Here is a 19,007-nt window from a genome sequence, read left to right as displayed (position 1 = left end):
TTATATTATTTGGTTTGGTGACAAATTATTTATTGAGCTTTTGTCAGTGTTTACATGTGGTTTTATATCTCTGTGAATATTCCTCTTATGAATATACTGCAGAGCCAGACAAATCTGAACAAACCAGTCAAGAATCTACACAGATGATAAACATGGAGAAAGCAGAGTTCATTAGTACAGTATTTACTAAGTAGTTAAACATTGCAGACCTATGTATTTGTATTTTATTTATTTTCAGCTATCACTTTATACCCTAAAAGGCTACATCTTTACGTTTTTTGAGTCTTTCATCAGTACCAGAGTACAATCTGCCCATTAAAAAGTGTACAGATATTCTGTAGGGTGGTCTGGACTTCCTCAGTACTTTCCATTTTAGTACTATTCTGGAGCATTAATGTAACCTATGGGATACATGTTACTTGTTCTAATGTTTTTTGATGTGAAAGCATCATCTGTGCCTCTGTAAGAATATATTCAATGGGGCATGAACTGAGAAATCTGTAAAATAAGAAACAAAGCAGAATTGAGTACAACCTAGATTTAATTCAACTGAGTGTAATATTCTAGAACTATGTCCTCCATAACTCTAAGTGCACTGTTCTGACCCTTCTTGGCACTGAGTGTACAAGTTCATGACAAATTTTCACATCTGTCCTGTTTAACTCCTGAATTAAATGCTCTGGTCTTTAATGGGGAGTTTTGCTCAGATCGTCTCTACAGAAACCCCCACAGCTGCTTCAGTTTCCGATTTTTGTATTACATCACAAGCGTGAACTCGTGAAATCAGAGAACACGGGCTGAAATATCGGCGGTGGGTCAAACAAAGTGTAGAGGACATAGGGGTGACATAGGAGTGACAGTTCACTCATTTTCTCGATGCATCGATTACAAACTCTGACGATGCATATGCATCGATCTTGAAACATGATTTTTGAATCGTATGCGGACAGTAATTGATTTAAAATGCTAAGACTCGGATGAATCGCGATTTCTATAGTGATTCAATGGTTTCAAAATATATACAAATTAAATTACTACACGCACAAATTAATGGAGACCTCGAACAGTGTTCGCGCCTCGCATCGCTCCTTCACGCGCTCCACTATTACCGCCCGAGACTGTCACAGGATTGCGCTCGCGCTCTGTTCGTCATTGACGCAGCAGCAGATGTGTTCTCTCCTTAGCTCTCGTGGCCAGTAATACTAAAGTGAAGTAGCTGTAGTTTGTCAATGGCTCTCTGCATCTTACCGACGGCGTTACCTGAGCAGTCGAAAGCTGCGTATTTATTGCATGGACAGAGCAGAAATGTAAATGTTTAAATCATACACACAGTTCCACTGAATGATAAATGTGTTTTAACAATGCTGATAAACCGAATGTACGAAGGAAACTGTTAAAATAACCACAGCACTAACAACGACCTTGAAATAAGAGCGCAAGGTTTATCTGATAATCATGCATGAAAGTAGCTTTTCTTTGCTTTAGCAAACAGACATCTGGCGCGTTTTCTCTCAGAATCATCATTCGCTGATGGAAAAGTTAAATAGCTACTATAGCATTTTATTTGTGAAAATGAGATAAAGAAGTTTTCGCACTGAAAGAGAAGTGATCTCGCTCTCATAGACGTGCCAGGCTTTATCTGCAGCTAAACTGAATAAAAGCAGAATGAACTGATGAAACGTAAAAAAATAAATAAAAAAAATACAAAATAAATAAATAAAATGTTTGAATGATGCAGTGCTTATTGCCATATCATTTATTACAGTACAGAAACTATAAAGTATATTTTCTACCTTATTCTGTGCAGAAAATTGAAATAATTGCTAATTAAATGTAGTAAAACAATCATAAAATTGGCATTAGGAAAAAAATATCAATTACAAATGATTGATTATTATTATACAGCAGTGCATTTGATTTCTTATAGCAAATTAAAAGTAATAAAAAAGAAGAGAATTCCTTGTAAAAATAGTAATAATTAATAAAATGATTGTATTTGACATTTCTATCACTTCTGAAATAATGGCTACGCCCCTGGTGTGACAAAATGTTAGATTATGCATAATAATTTTAAAGCTTTTTTTTTTTATCTTGGCTTTTAAAATCAGTGGAATTTTTTTTTTTTTTTTTTTAATCTCTATATATGGTTCTCTAACCATAAAGGCTGGTGTTTTTTGCCCCCTGGCTAAGCATTTAAAGAATTTAGGGGAAGCATTTAAATAATCCTGTGAATGCACTTAAAGAGTTCAGAATTGAATCATTATAATCAAATTGAATTTAATTGTGAATTGAATCGAATTGAATCATTCTAAATTTGCAAAAATCGTTCTTGAATCGAATCGTAAACCTATGAATCGTGAATCGAATCGAAGCCTACCCAAAGATTCACAGCCCTAGGAGGACAGAATCACCTTTTTCTAAAAGTGCAATATTTTTTCTTAACAATTTTGGAAACAAACAAACAAAAAAACACAATCAAACACAAAGCATTTTGGATTTTTCTAAGAGCATATTAACTAACTTTAGACAGAGTTACTATTAGCCATTTATCGAAGGAACAATGCATAACTTATACATTAATATTACAAACTTGTACATAAATGTTTATCTTCATTAAAATGAATGAATGTACATTTGCCAAGAGTATGTATGTCCATATAAGACACTCACCTGCTGTTCTTCAAAAAACCCTCTCTCTTTCTGTGCTTTCATCCTCTGGTAAAGATTTCCTCCAGCACAATACTCCATCACAACATAAAAGAGTCCACCTTCTTTATCTAAATAAAGAAATATCCAGTCAGTAATATAACTTAGAATCATGTATTAATATAATGGCTTTATTTCCAAAATCAACAAATGTTTTTGTTTTGTTCATGATTGTCACAGCCACACCATCTACACTCCCTGCATCGGACACTTACGCCACGCCCACTCGTTCCCAATCACCAGAATTCTGAACACCTGGGCATCATCACCAGTGCCACACATAAAGCCCTCAGTCACCATCACTCATTGTCTGGTCTTGCACCGATCTCCTTACTTACCTGAACACCCTTCGTCAAACCTACCTGACCTGTTGTACCCTCTTCATCCTCCTCTGCCTACCTGTTCCCATCGTCTTCGTCGGAATCACCACCTGTATCACCATCACCTCAAGGAAAGTTGTGTTACCATTGTTTGTCTACGTGTCAAGATTCACCTGTGTCTGAAACCTCTGAATACAATTAAACACTATTGCACTGAATCCTCTGTGTCCTCGTCTTAGTCTGACAGAAGACCAGACCTCATGCAGAGCTCTTCAGACACAGGCGAGGACCGCCCCGCGGATCCCTTCACTGAACTGGTTCACGCTGTACGGTCCTCACTCATGCAACTTCCCTCACCTGCCGTCAACTGCTCATCGCCATCAAACACCGCTACTATTCCGGTCACTTCTTCAGTTGCCCCTGCGAGTCCCATGGCCAAACCAGCGACATACAGCGGCGCGGCGGAGGATTGCAGCGGGTTTCTGCTACAGTGTTCACTCTACCTGGAGTCCAACGCTCACTTATTCACCACCGAACGCAGTCGAGTTGCCTTTATCATCAATCTGCTTACAGGTAAAGCTCTCCAATGGGCCCAATCTCTCTGGGAATCGAATTCCTCTGCTACTGGATCTGTGACTGATTTCTGTTCCCAGTTAAAGTCTGTCTTTGGTCAACAAACGTCTGAATTATCTGTCCATGATCAACTGTTTACAATTCGCCAACAGCGAAATGAGTCCGTGAGTGATTATGCTGTTCGCTTCCGTACCCTCGCTTACATCAGCGGTTGGAATGAAACGGCCTTAATTACCGCCTATCGCCGCGGTCTATGTGAAAAAATACAAAGTTTGATTGTTGTATATGAAGATTCACTGGGACTGGAGTGTCTAATCCAGAAATCCATCAGAGTCGCCCAGAGACTCACTGCATGTAAACAACTCACTCCCCGCTGTATGTCCTCCGCCCGCTCTACCATCTGTCGCTCCTCCAGCACCTGAACCCATGCAAGTAGATTCACACCATCTATCTACATCAGAACGTCAGCGGAGGATTAACACCGGGCTGTGTCTCTACTGTGGGGGAGAGGGACACCTATTACCATCATGTCCCGTCCGACCTCCACGCCCAGCGGTGAGTACCATCCATCTACCACCTCAAACTGCTCAATTGATTCAAACCTGGGTTACTCTAAGACATCTCCACTCTTCTATTTCAGTACAAGCCCTCATCGACTCCGGCTCAGCGGGGAACTTCATCAACCAGCAAACATTAAATCGTCTAAGTGTCAAGCGTCATCGAAGCCCCGTCGAACTCAGAATCACGACCATACAAGGAAAGCCGCTGGGCCGAGGTCATATCCGCTATTTCTCCCCCACAGTCATCCCTCCGCGTGGGTTCCCTGCATGAGGAAGACATCACGTTCATGGTGCTGGAGGAATCCACCGCAGACATCATCCTGGGACGCCCCTGGCTTAACCAACATCAACCACACATCCATTGGCCCACAGGTGAGATCCTGAAATGGGGAAAATCCATGGGACTGCGCTATCGACCTCCTGCCTGGAGCAACCGTTCCCAAGGGACGAGTCTATCCTCTGTCCATCCCGGAGCAGAAGGCCATGGAGGAGTACGTACAGGAAGCTCTCGCTCAAGGATTCATCCAACCATCCACTTCCCCTGCCGCTTCCAGCTTTTTCTTCGTGGCCAAGAAGGACGGAGGCTTGAGGCCGTGCATTGATTATCGCCATCCCTCAATTCTCAAACCGTCAAATTCAGCTATCCTCTTCCCCTGGTCCCAGCTGCCTTAGAACAACTACGCGGAGCAAAGATCTTCACAAAACTGGACTTGAGGAGCGCCTACAATCTAATCCGTATCCGGAAGGGGGACGTGTGGAAGACAGCTTTCATCACTCCTTCCGGGCACTATGAATACAGGGTCATGCCGTATGGGTTATCCAACAGTCCTTCCGTCTTTCAGAACTACATGAACGAAATCTTCAGAGAATACCTTAACCAGTTCGTAATAGTCTACATCGATGATATCCTCATTTACTCCACATCCCAGGAAGAACACATCCAACATGTCATACTGGTACTCCGAAAACTCCGAGAACACCATCTGTACCTCAAGTTAGAAAAGTGTGAGTTCCACACGCCCTCAGTCCAGTTCCTGGGATACATCATCGGCCCACGTGTCGTGAAGATGGACCAGGGGAAGGTGGAGGCCATCACACACTGGCCCCAACCTGGCTCCATAAAAGAACTCCAACGCTTCCTGGGCTTTGCCAACTTTTATAGGAGATTCATCAAGAACTACAGTTTACTCAGCTCACCTCTAACTTCACTCCTCCTCCGGAACCGGCCCAAGTCTCTGTCCTGGAACCCCATGGCCACTGAAGCTTTCCACCATCTCAAACAAGCCTTCAAGACCGCTCCGATCCTAGCTCATCCTGATCCCAGCCGACAGTTCATAGTGGAAGTGGATGCTTCATCGACCGGGGGTCGGAGCGGTACTCTCCCAGCGGCAGGGGGATCCTCCACGACTCCATCCATGTGCCTTCTTCTCGAAGAAGCTATCCCCGGCGGAGCAGAATTACGACATAGGAAATCGTGAACTACTGGCTATCAAGCTGGCTCTGGAAGAGTGGCGTCATTGGCTGGAGGGAGCCAAGGTCCCTTTCGAGGTGATCACTGACCACCGGAACCTGGAATACCTCCGTGAAGCTAAGAGACTGAATCATCGCCAAGCTAGATGGGCCTTATTCTTCACGAGATTCGACTTTAAAGTCACGTATCGCCCTGGCTCCCAGAACAATAGAGCTGATGCTCTATCCCGCCTTCATCAGGCAGACCCAGAACCAGAATCTCCCGAACCAATCCTCCCTCCAGCCGTGATTGTAAGTCCCATTCAATGGGACCTTAATCGTCTGATTGAACAAGAAAACCTTCAACACCCTGCTCCGCCGGGAGGTCCAGAAGGGAAACTCTTCGTCCCTCCTCAACATCGGATTACCCTTCTGGACTTAGCTCACACCTCTCCGGGATCTGGACATCCAGGCAGGAGGCGGACCCTCTCGCTCCTGCAACAACGTTACTGGTGGCCCTCGATGAGTCAGGATACCTCCCGTTACCTCAAAGGATGCTCAGTCTGTGCCATAGCGAACACCCCTAGGAGACTCCCGGAAGGTAAACTGGTGCCTCTGCCCATTCCTGAACGTCCATGGACCCATATAGGTGTAGATTTCATGACTGACCTCCCCCTTTCTCAAGGCAATACTTGTGTGCTGGTAGTAGTCGACAGGTTTTCAAAATCATGCAAACTCATACCTCTCAAAGGACTTCCCACAGCGTTTGAAGCGGCAGAGGCACTATTCCACAATGTGTTCCGTCACTTTGGCATTCCAGAAGACATCATCTCCGACAGGGGTCCCCAATTCATCTCCAGAGTCTGGTCAGCTTTCTTCCGCCTCCTAGGAGTATCCGTCAGCCTCTCTTCAGGATACCATCCACAGACCAACGGCCAGACTGAGCGAAAGATCCAAGAGATCGGGAGGTTCCTGAGGGTCTACTGCCACCGGAATCAGGACTGTTGGAGCCAGTACCTACCCTGGGCAGAATATGCACAGAACTCCCTCCAGCAATCTACCACCGGGCTCACCCCCCTTCCAATGTGTCCTCGGATACCAGCCTCCACTCTTCCCATGGTCGGGTGAGCCCTCGGAGGTCCCAGCAGTAGATCACTGGTTCCGACAGAGCGAGAGGGTCTGGGACTCGGCTCACGTGCATCTCCAGCGGGCAGTTCGGAGGCATAAAGAGCAAGCGGACGCTCGTCGAAGACCTACGCCACAATACCAACCTGGACAGCTGGTCTGGCTCTCGACGAGGGACATCCGCCTCCGGCTGCCCTGCCGTAAGCTGAGTCCTCGATACATCGGACCATTCAAGATCGAACGGCAACTGAACGAAGTGACCTATAGACTCCAGCTACCAGCACAGTACTGTATCTCACCTTCATTCCATGTTTCACTCCTCAAACCATTCACTGAACCTTTGTCTCCTCCATCCACAGAGCCTGGTGATGATGCCGTACCTCCTCCTCCCCGCCATCGAAGAAGACAACAGCATCTTCCGGGTGAGAGCTATCCTCGACTCTCGACGACGGGGGTCCTCAACTGGAGTACCTTGTAGACTGGGAGAACTACGGCCCGGAGGAGCGTTGCTGGGTTAATCGTAATGACATCCTGGACCCTAGCCTTCTCACCGAATTTCACCGAGACCATCCAGACCGCCCCGCTCCCCCGTGGCCGTGGTAGACCCCGTCGTCGTTCAAGATCCCAGCCGTCAGGAGCCGCCCGTGGGGGAGGGGGTACTGTCACAGCCACACCATCTACACTCCCTGCATCGGACACTTACGCCACGCCCACTCGTTCCCAATCACCAGAATTCTGAACACCTGGGCATCATCACCAGTGCCACACATAAAGCCCTCAGTCACCATCACTCATTGTCTGGTCTTGCACCGATCTCCTTACTTACCTGAACTCGCCCTTCGTCAAACCTACCTGACCTGTTGTACCCTCTTCATCCTCCTCTGCCTACCTGTTCCCATCGTCTTCGTCGGAATCACCACCTGTATCACCATCACCTCAAGGAAAGTTGTGTTACCATTGTTTGTCTTCGTGTCAAGATTCACCTGTGTCTGAAACCTCTGAATATCATTAAACACTATTGCACTGAATCCTCCGCAACAAATACTTCTTATTACAATGATATTATCTTTCTCTACACAGTATGTCTTCATTGCTATTTTTTCTCTTTAATTAAAATACAATTTACATTCATCTTTTCATACAATTTAAACATACCTTCAAATAAATCCATATAAGTAACAATATACCCATGCTCCAGACTTTTCAAGATCTCGACTTCCTTCTTCTGTGGGAAAAAATTGTCATTTGTAATTTTTATTTTTTTTTATTTTTTCCTGAAGCACTTCTACGTAAAATTGACAATCATAGCAATTGCAAAACTGCATCTTTAATAGCATTTTAACAGCAACAAAATATGACATTAATATGGTACTAAATACTTGATTATGCTTTATTGTACTTACATTTTTGGAAATAATCTTTTTGATTACATAAGGATTTCCATCTTTGTCATTCACCAGAAACACTATTCCTGAACCCCTTTGTCCAAGTTCTTTCTGTATGGTGTATCCATGTTCTTCTACCAATTCTACAATCAAGATTTACATGTTAGAAGAGACAGAATTTTCATGAATTGGGAATGCCAGAGGAAGAAGTTATCCGAACACATTTCCACAGTTGTCACTGGTTTGCTCAGAATGGGGGTACAACAGTCCCCTGGTTAGACAACTTAGAAATGCAATTTGACCAGAAACTTATACCACAATATGTGCAATTCTGAACCACAGTAATGAATACACATGAATCACGCTATAGTCATTTTGCAGAAATTACTTTTGTCTCTATTTATTCCATACAGATACATTACTAATTGAAATTGAAGTCATATCCCACATTTTCAACATTAATAATTAAATAATTAGCTAATTAAGAGACATTTTGACATGAAAAATTATATTGACAGAATGTGATGGATAAAATAAAGTAAAAAGAGAGAGAAAATCTAATTTTTTACCCAGCCCCATGAATATTTTATATGGTCTCAAAATTACTATTCTAGAATATCATCATAAGAATCTATCAGAAACACAATTCATAACACATGGGCTATTATATAGAACCTTAGTTGTGAATTTCAGTTGTAACTACATTATCTGTGATATCAAATTGTGGTTTCTGATTTTGCTGCTTGATGCTGCTTACACAAAACACTGATGTTACTTCATTATGAAATTTACTCACGACTGAAATGAGGAGGTGTTCCAATGCTCGAATCACTGTCATCACTGGAGTCAGAGAGATTGGTTTCATTGCTGTCACTTCTGGAGTTAGATGGTCTGCTATAGTTTTGCATCTTTAAGAAAAAGTCATACCATCTCTTAATAAATTATCTTTCATATTTCAAATTGTAAGTCTGTGCACTGTACTTGGGAAAAAGATCCTGCTCCTGTGGGATAAAGGTCAATATTCAAGCTGACTAAAGTTGCCTAGTCAATTGTGTATAAGAAATCATGTTTTTTTTGTTTTTTTTTTTTTTTTTTTCAGTTATATTTGATGATTATATTCTATCATACACAAGTATTTACATTTTGTATAAAGGAGACCTCACGTGTCAAACAGATGGAGTGCAACAAAGAATGGCAGCCCAATAATTCTGACTAAAGTGTTGAAGATGTTTAAAGCAAAAGGAGCCCCTACCAAGTATTGAGTACATGTACAGTAAATGAACTTTCCAGAAGGCCAACAATTCACTAAAAAAGGTTTTGTTTTTTTGTTTTTTTGGTCTCATGAATTATTCTAATTTGTTGAGAATTGGTGGGTTTTTGTTAAATGTGAGCCAAAATCATCAAAATTAAAAGAACCAAAGATCATCTTAGGAGAGTTCAGACTCTCTCCCCAATACAGGAAAGTGAGCTTCATTCTTTACAAGCAAAACTTAATAACTTGAATAATAACAAGGTTAAAGGAGCTTTCATGTGCTCAAGAGCTAAGTAGATAAAGGGCGAGAGGAACACAGATTTTTATTATTTTTTTTCCCCTTGAAAAAAGGAATTTTAATAGAAATTCATTGTCAACATTATGTTTTAATAACACCTTAAGTGAGAACCCTAAATTAATTTCAGAATTTGTTAGTTCTTTTTATGAAAAATTATACCTATCTGATTTTAATTACGTTAGCTGCTAATCTTTTACTGGCAATTTTAAAAATGTTCTCCATTGATGCATAATAACTTTAAAAATCTTTGTGATTCTGACCTCAAGAGAGAAGAATTGCAGTTAGCTCTCCGACATATGAAAAAAGGTAAGAGTCCATGTCCTGATGGAGTTTCGATCGAATTTGAACAATATTTCTAGAATATATTAGAAGAACCACTTTTCTTAATGTACAATGAATGTATTAAAAGACAAACTGAATTGGCCACAACTATGAAACAAGGCTTAATCTCTCTGATCCCTCAGTCAGACAAACATCCTTTGGAAACTGATAATTGGAGACCTATTGCTCTGTTGAATACAGACTAAAAATTATTTCATTGGTATATGCTAGATCAAATTGTTCATGAATCTCAAAAAAGGATTTATGAAAAATAGACATATTAGTAACAACATCCATCTTATTTTTGACCTTTTAGACTATTCTGACAAGACAGAGTCAGGGGCTCGTTTCTTGTTTTTAGATTTTTGTAAAGCCTTCGATACTATTGAACATGGCTTCTTACTTCAATCTCTGAATCGTTTTGGGTTTGGGAATAATTTCATTGATATTATAGAAATGTTTTTATAAAGATATAGTTTTATTACTCTTAATACGGGAACCTCTAAAAGATTTGGTATCCATTGTGGTGTACGGCAAGGTTGCCCGATTTCCCCCTTTCTGTTTTTAGCAATTGCTGAACTTCTCTCTATTAAAAAAAAAAAAAAAAAAAAAACAATCAAAGAATTCTAGCATTAAAAATATTTGATAGAGAAGTCAAAATTTCTCAATTGGCTGATGACACTGTATTATTTGTAAAAGATAAATACCAAGTTAAAACAGCCCTGGATTGTATTTCTAAATTTACTAAACCTTCAGGTTTTCAACTAAATTATCTCAGTTTCACCAGCAAGTGTTACTGGCTTGGAAAATTTGTTTCCATCACAACTTTTTTTCCGCCTACAATGCTGTTATGGAAAAATTGTCTTATTACTTCTAGGAATAAATTTTTATTTTTGCACAAGTGGCTTTAAAGGAATACATATTTTGTTATGGATCTGTTCTAAGATAATGGAAGCATTCTATCTTAAGAAGACTTTATTTTGAACAAAGTTAAAGAGGTGCATTTCAAAATATTTCACAACATTTTTCCATATAAAGTAGCTCTCTCTAACATTGACAATTTTCCAATTTTCAAAAAAAAAAAAAAAAAAAAACTGCATCCACTGTTCCCTTAATGCTGTTTTGGGAAGCTGAACAAGCTTATCTTGACTTTCCTTCACATCCAAAAACAAACACACTTCTTTGGAGACATACTTCTCAAGCAAGTCCTGTGTACAGCACTGCGGATGATGTCAATAATACAAATGAAGCACGTTGATGGGCCGCGCTGTCTCGCTCTTGCTCTATTTACCGTGTGCGTCTTCTGGGATACAAACAAAACATCAGGTCATGCATTGAATTTAATTTAAATCTAGATTTAGATCTAGAAACCTCTAATGATGCGCCATCTATACAAATATGTGACGATTCAAATCTGTTGAGACGTTAAATGAATCGTGATATAGTTGGGGGTGGGAGTTTATATGAATGTATCTTTGAGGGGAACTGACTGTCTTTAGAAAAGTTTTGATGTAATTTTCTTTTCACCTCGTCTCTGTATAATGCATATTAAAGTAGTGTTCATAAGCGCTGCACTGCTTTGTTTACAGCAGTAACCAAGGAAACGCTGTATCTGCTGTTCCATGAGCACCACCTGCTGTCAGAGAGTGAATTTCCGTCTGATTCAGAGCATCTGCTGTCTTTGGTTCGCACTTTACAATATGGCTGCAGTAATAAGCATTTATACATTCTTAACTAACACACACATAATCATGAGTTAATGCACAACTAATTAAGAACTAAACCATTCATTAATGATTACTAAATCAGCAACTAATAAAAAGTCTGTCTGATTAATAAAGTAATATATAGATTGTTATTAATTTAATGTTTCATCATGTATTAATTCCTTAATAACATATACAGGTCCTTCTCAAAAAATTAGCATATTGTGAAAAAGTTCATTATTTTCCATAATGTAATGATAAAAATTAAACTTTCATATATTTTAGATTCATTGCACACCAACTGAAATATTTCAGGTCTTTTATTGTTTTAATACTGATGATTTTGGCATACAGCTCATGAAAACCCAAAATTCCTATCTCAAAAAATTAGCATATTTCATCCGACCAATAAAAGAAAAGTGTTTTTAATACAAAAAAGTCAACCTTCAAATAATTATGTTCAGTTATGCACTCAATACTTGGTCGGGAATCCTTTTGCAGAAATGACTGCTTCAATGCGGCGTGGCATGGAGGCAATCAGCCTGTGGCACTGCTGAGGTGTTATGGAGGCCCAGGATGCTTCGATAGCGGCCTTAAGCTCATCCAGAGTGTTGGGTCTTGCGTCTCTCAACTTTCTCTTCACAATATCCCACAGATTCTCTATGGGGTTCAGGTCAGGAGAGTTGGCAGGCCAATTGAGCACAGTAATACCATGGTCAGTAAACCATTTACCAGTGGTTTTGGCACTGTGAGCAGGTGCCAGGTCGTGCTGAAAAACGAAATCTTCATCTCCATAAAGCTTTTCAGCAGATGGAAGCATGAAGTGCTCCAAAATCTCCTGATAGCTAGCTGCATTGACCCTGCCCTTGATAAAACACAGTGGACCAACACCAGCAGCTGACATGGCACCCCAGACCATCACTGACTGTGGGTACTTGACACTGGGACTTCAGGCATTTTGGCATTTCCTTCTCCCCAGTCTTCCTCCAGACTCTGGCACCTTGATTTCCGAATGACATGCAAAATTTGCTTTCATCCGAAAAAAGTACTTTGGACCACTGAACAACAGTCCAGTGCTGCTTCTCTGTAGCCCAGGTCAGGCGCTTCTGCCGCTGTTTCTGGTTCAAAAGCACACGCTTGTGCACGGTGCTCTGGATGTTTCTACTCCAGACTCAGTCCACTGCTTCCGCAGGTCCCCCAAGGTCTGGAATCGGTCCTTCTCCACAATCTTCCTCAGGGTCCGGTCACCTCTTCTCGTTGTGCAGCGTCTTTTCCCACACTTTTTCCTTCCCACAGCCTTCCCACTGAGGTGCCTTGATACAGCACTCTGGGAACAGCCTATTCGTTCAGAAATTTCTTTCTGTGTCTTACCCTCTCGCTTGAGGGTGTCAATGATGGCCTTCTGGACAGTAGTCAGGTCAGCAGTCTTACCCATGATTGCGGTTTTGAGTAATGAACCAGGCTGGGAGTTTTTAAAAGCCTCAGGAATCTTTTGCAGGTGTTTAGAGTTAATTAGTTGATTCACATGATTAGGTTAATAGCTCGTTTAGAGAACCTTTTCATGATATGCTCATTTTTTGAGATAGGAATTTGGGGTTTTCATGAGCTGTATGCCAAAATCATCAGTATTAAAACAATAAAAGACCTGAAATATTTCAGTTGGTGAGCAATGAATCTAAAATATATGAAAGTTTAATTTTTATCATTACATTATGGAAAATAATGAACTTTTTCACAATATGCTAATTTTTTAAAAAGGACCTGTAGTATTAACTAATAGTGTAACTTAATGTGTTAACTACCACAATGGGTCAAAGCTATGCATTTCAACTTCCAGTTGTCTGCTTTAATTAATCATTAGATAATGAATTGCAAATATATCATTATGTTATGCCTTTACTTGTTGAGGCACATGACAACTTATGTTGCGTAAATAATTCCTTTTTTAAAAAAAAAAATTTCAATTAAATGCCAATTAAACCATTTTACTCTACAAAATAAAGATTGTAAATATAAAATTTAACTCACCTGGAAGTCATCCATGTTTCCACATCACAGAAGACAATGACAACTCATCATTTATCTGCTAAACACAAGATAATAACATTTATTAATAGGCATACATGTTTTTAATTTGTTTGTTTGTAAAACACTCCTTTGCATATTTTTTTTTATTTGCATATAAACAGCTAAATATATCTAATTATCAGGGCCTATTCAGAGTTCTGAACAGCCAACACAAATATTGGACACACTCACGCTCAGCCACTGTTTATCTGAGAGCTTGAAGTGGAGAGGGTGACCAGCTTTAAATACCTGGGGGTCCACATCAGTGAGGACCTCACCTGGACACTCAACACCACCGAGCTGGTTAAGAAACCACAACAGCAGCTGTACTTGCTAAGGAGGCTGAGGAAGATTGGCATGTCACCTAAGATCCTCAACATCATCTAGAGCTGTGTTGTTGAGAGCGTCTTGACCAGCTGCATCACCGTGTGGTATGGCAGAACTACAGTGAGGAACCGCAAACGTCTGCAGAGATCATCAGGACTTATCATCCCTCTCTGCAGGCCATTTACCACCGCAGAGTCCACAGAAGAGCTGCATCCATCATTAAAGACCCCACCCACCCCCAACACGGTCTGTTCACACTCCTACCCTCAGGATGGAGGTACAGGAGTGTGAAATCCAGGACTTCCAGACTAAGTAACTCCTTCTTCCTCTCAGCTATTAGACTTTTAAATGGGTAGCCAGTGGACACAGAGTCTCACTTATCTCATACAGCCTACAGCCTACAGCTGCAAGGTGCCACTGAACAGCAGTCTATGGTAAACTGCTTGCCTGTTGTGTAGCTTAAATGGATATTCAGCGTTTTTTTAAACATCCACCAACAGCAGAAAAACTGTACCTAACAAAATAAAGCCAGAAAAAAAGAAAAAAATGGAATTAAAAGGGTTTATTGGGGCATTAGATGCTGCCTTAACCAGCTATTCCTATGCTATTTTTAAGTTTTGCCAACTTATTCAGGTTTACTAAGTGTCTTTTAAATAAAGATTAATAGGTAGGCTACATATCCCCCTCTCCAATAATTTAATCGTTAACACCGACCAATTTAAAAACTAGCAAGCATTTTCATTAAATTAACTTTATATTTAATATATTTATATATTTATATATTTATATTTATATATATAATATATATATTTAATATTTCACATTGAAATGTTTTGCATAAATTCGACACAAGACTAAAATCGGGCAACATTGTCTGAGTAACCCCCCGCCGCCTCAGCTGGCCAATCAAACATCTCTGTGGAAACACGTCAATAATATCTGACAAAACTGCAAAACTGAGCTACTGACAATCACCAAAACAAGCAAAGTTTCAAATAAATCCAAAGTCTCGACTTTCTAATTATGTACTGATGTAGGGCATACTGCACTGTCTGTACTGTATCACCATAAAGTTTTCAAAACTATATACATGTAACAACTGCATGCAACTAATCAACAAACATAGTCTAAGTCAATTTCTTACTTCATCTCGGTTTATTTAGATTCAATTAGATTTATTTAGACATTTTGCAATACCACATAAGAATATATATATATATATACTAGGCCTACTACAATTTCTTTACATTTTCGTCCCAGTCTACTTTCAGTTTCGTCTGCAGTGCGTCACTCTATTCGCAAATCAATACAGCATACAGTATTGCCAATTGTAGGCTACATTATTGGGTCTAAACACACACAAACAGCTTCACACCACAGACATCCCAAGTCTCCCGGAAGTCCCGGGAGTCTCCCGCATAATGATAGCGGCTCCCTGATGCCCGCAAATTAGTTAAAATCTCCCGGAATCTAGAGCGAGCGAGCAAAAGCGCATGCGAGACAGAGACTGTGTTTCAAACCGTGTAGCGCGCGCACGGCAGAGAGGGAGAGGGAGCGAGAGACCTTGCGTGTGTGTGCGCAAGTGTGCGAAGCGCATGTAAGACAGAGAGCATCCTGATTGGCCTGTTTCGGCAAATCAACCAATCAATTGTCAGTGTGGGCGGGCTTTTATCTGTTCTCCCGAACCAAATTAATCAGTTATGTCTATCTAGAAACAGGAGCACCATGGCAGAGGGAGAGTGCCACAGAAAAAAAATTAATAAATAAAAAATAAAAACTACAAAACCAAGTATAAGACACATTTTACGGCAGACTACACGAAAGTAGTGTTGTAGTGTCAAACATAATGACAGTCTTGCTCGCTGCACTATTTGTAACAGCGACTTCAGCATTGCCCATGGCGGGTTAAATGATTGCAAGGCATGTTGAGGTGAGTTGACGTTTCATTTCATGTGCATATTATTCAGGCTAGTTGCCAAGGCTACATGAAAACAACAAACTCCTTAGACCTGTTTAAAGTTGCAATGGAAAATAAATAAAAGCAGTTTACATAAATAGTATAAGCAGCTTATATAAATAGTAAAAGTAATCTACATATTTAAACATAATTAACGAATAATTGCATAGGCCTATAGCTTATAGAAATAATATTTTATGCTTTGATATCTTTTAGTAAAGTCATGTTCTGCGGTGAAATTATCATATCCTTGTCCTCCTTCCTCTTTTTTTTCTTGGGGGTGGGGTCGGGTCTTCGGGATACCTCCCTGAAATGACTTTTTGCAGGTTGGGATGTCTGACACCATTACACTGGCCACCCTCGCTGCAGTCCTGATTAAAGCTCGAGTATTTTGTGTCTTAATAAACGATGCGTAGAGAAGCTCGAGCTAGACCTTCAAACTAATATAACACATTGAACCAACCGATCCAATTTAGTTTTAAACAATTTGAGTAACACAACCATAAACGATGCTTAATTCGCTTAAAGTTACCTACATTTAAGTTAAAATCCACTTTCTGCGTTTTGCTCGTGCTTGCTCCTCCTTCTTTGTCTTTCTACTTTCTCTCTCTTTACATCCCGCCCTCAGTGTTGCCAGATTGGATGGACGATTTCCAGCCCAAAAGCTCACACAAATCCGCCCACAAATCGCCCAAAATTAAACAATTAAAACAATTATAACAAAAACAACAATAATGCTCTTACCTTCGTGTCGCTCTGTAATTTTACACAGAACTAGAGGAAGCCTCTTGTTAAGTTCATATTGTAGAACATAATACAGAACTCTGCACAGTCAAACCTAAAAGTCTGGCAGTTTTTAGGGATTTATCAATCATGACCGTTTAAAAGATAAAAGACGGGATTGTATAAAGCGAGATATTTAGTTTCGGTTTTGATTAATTAATTAAAATTTGCTCTGATTTCGGAGTTGCTGTGATAGAGCCTTCGTTTCATCTCATTCCACAATAATTCACGTTTTGAGACTTGTTGTAGCAGATTATGTCAGTTTATTTATTTATTTGCTTATTCATATGTACACTGTGCTGAAATACATGTTTAATAATGTTACCATTGAATAATGAGCACTTTACAGTACAGTTTAGAGGAGTAACAATAACACATAACATATTAATAGTTTTACGTAGACTGTGTAAAGTCTAAGTTAAAAACAATTTTTAAGCAACATTGTTTAGCCTGGGAACTTTTTTGTGAACCTGAACTGCAGCTTTCTATTGTTATTTGGATGCATGATTTGTTTACTATATTGCTTAATACGTAAAACTTAATAACAGAGCTTCTACAATTATAATAGTATAATGAGCAATATAATATTATTATTTTTGTTTTATTATTTTTTTTTTTTATTTTGAAACAGTAGGCTAACGTAAATTACCTCTTAGATCTGCCACAGTATTTAAAATGGCTTGCTATTTTTTTCTTTTGTTTTAATTAAGTTGATCTTCATAGTTGATTTTAATCTGAAATTTCTAAAGCTTTTGTGTTACAGTAGCTTTCTAGAGTTTCTGCTACTAAGTAGAGTTGAAATGATTTCCTTAAAATGATGATTCCTCCTGATAATTCTTTAATATTTTCCCCATTGCTAGACATTTTGTTAGCACATCTGAATTTTTTTTTTTTTATGTTTTGATGATATCAAACAAACCCTTAACTTTATTAGCCTAATTGCATGAATAAATTAGTAGGTATTGTTAGCATTATATAAACTATTAGAGTTATTTGGCAGAAAACCAAAGTGTTATACATTGTGTTTAAAAAGTACAATGTTATATTGTAGTGTAAGTGGTAAAATGGTTATTTGTTTGTTTATTGATTGATTGCCAGCACACCATATTGTATGACACAATTTTATAAATTACCAAAGCTAAACAAGAAAATGGCAATAAACAATCCAATCAAATGACTTGTACAACCATGAGGCTTTACAAACAACTGTTCTGTCAATTTTCCATTGGTAAAAAACAAATAAATAAATAAATAATAAATAAATAAGAACAGGAACAGGAAATCTGAATTGTATGAGAAGTCAATCTGCTCAGTATTGTGTGGTTTAATTTTCTCTAATCAAAAGTGTATGTAACAAAGTTAAGTATCCAACATATAAATTACAGTGGGATGCAGATGAAGTGACTGACCAGCACTAACTCATCTACAGAGAGCTGTTCTGTCTTCATGAAAACTAGCAGGCCTACGTCAGGAAAGAGGGAGTAAGAAAATGGGATCTACTTCCTTATTGAGCGCATAAATAGTTTTTATGATAGCAGTTTTTTTTTATATATATATAATTATGAGAGTAATTGCACGCAAAGGCAAGACTAAATAGAAGTAGGGAATATATATATATATATATATATATATATATATATATATATATATATATATATATATTCTCCTATTTTCTACTAGTGGAATATATATAAAGACAGTAATAATTACAAATTGTTTTAAAGTTTCTTAGCATTTGAAAATTAGCTATTTTGCACAGCAAAACTAAAACTTATTTAGGTTTTAATGAAGGGTTTTTTTTTTTTTTTTGAAGTTGGACAACTTGCTTCAAGAAGAGTCGGCCCAAAGCGAACTACTTGATCTATGAGGCTGCTTAGGGCCCTCGTGGCCACCAGGGGGCCCCAAAAGAAAACATGAATATTTTCTTGTAATAAAAATAAGGTTCTGTTTCATAAACATGGTACTGATAGCGCCTTAACATTATTTACATTAACCCTATCTTTGGAGTCTTTGCTATTATATTCCAATATCAAATAAAATAAGTTATTAGAAATAAGAAATAAGCCAAATTAAAAATAAGCCACTCAAATTCTCAGGTGCAACATATGCAAGAGCTTCAGTGTCTGTTGTGTGTGCAGCAGTGGACCTAGAAATAAATGGTACATATTATGTTCATTA

General features: G+C 39.2%; 1 protein-coding gene across 1 annotated transcript; it reads right to left on the bottom strand.

Moving 5' to 3' along the window:
* On the bottom strand, window positions 1-16,671 carry LOC109048226 (serine/threonine-protein kinase Nek4-like). The gene is made up of 7 exons (XM_042759277.1): window positions 16,583-16,671; window positions 13,724-13,781; window positions 11,184-11,292; window positions 8,137-8,261; window positions 7,889-7,958; window positions 2,671-2,777; window positions 1-135 (listed from the first exon to the last, which is right to left on the bottom strand). Exons 2-7 carry the CDS (start codon window positions 13,736-13,738, stop codon window positions 1-3), a joined length of 561 nt encoding a protein of 186 aa, XP_042615211.1. The 5' UTR covers window positions 13,739-13,781; window positions 16,583-16,671.
* Window positions 16,672-19,007: the final 2,336 nt, after the last annotated feature.

This window comes from Cyprinus carpio, chromosome A7, assembly GCF_018340385.1.
Source record: "Cyprinus carpio isolate SPL01 chromosome A7, ASM1834038v1, whole genome shotgun sequence".
Lineage (NCBI taxonomy): Eukaryota > Metazoa > Chordata > Actinopteri > Cypriniformes > Cyprinidae > Cyprinus > Cyprinus carpio.
The sequence above is the reverse complement of the archived record's forward strand: the minus strand, read 5'-3'. Positions and strand labels throughout refer to the sequence as shown.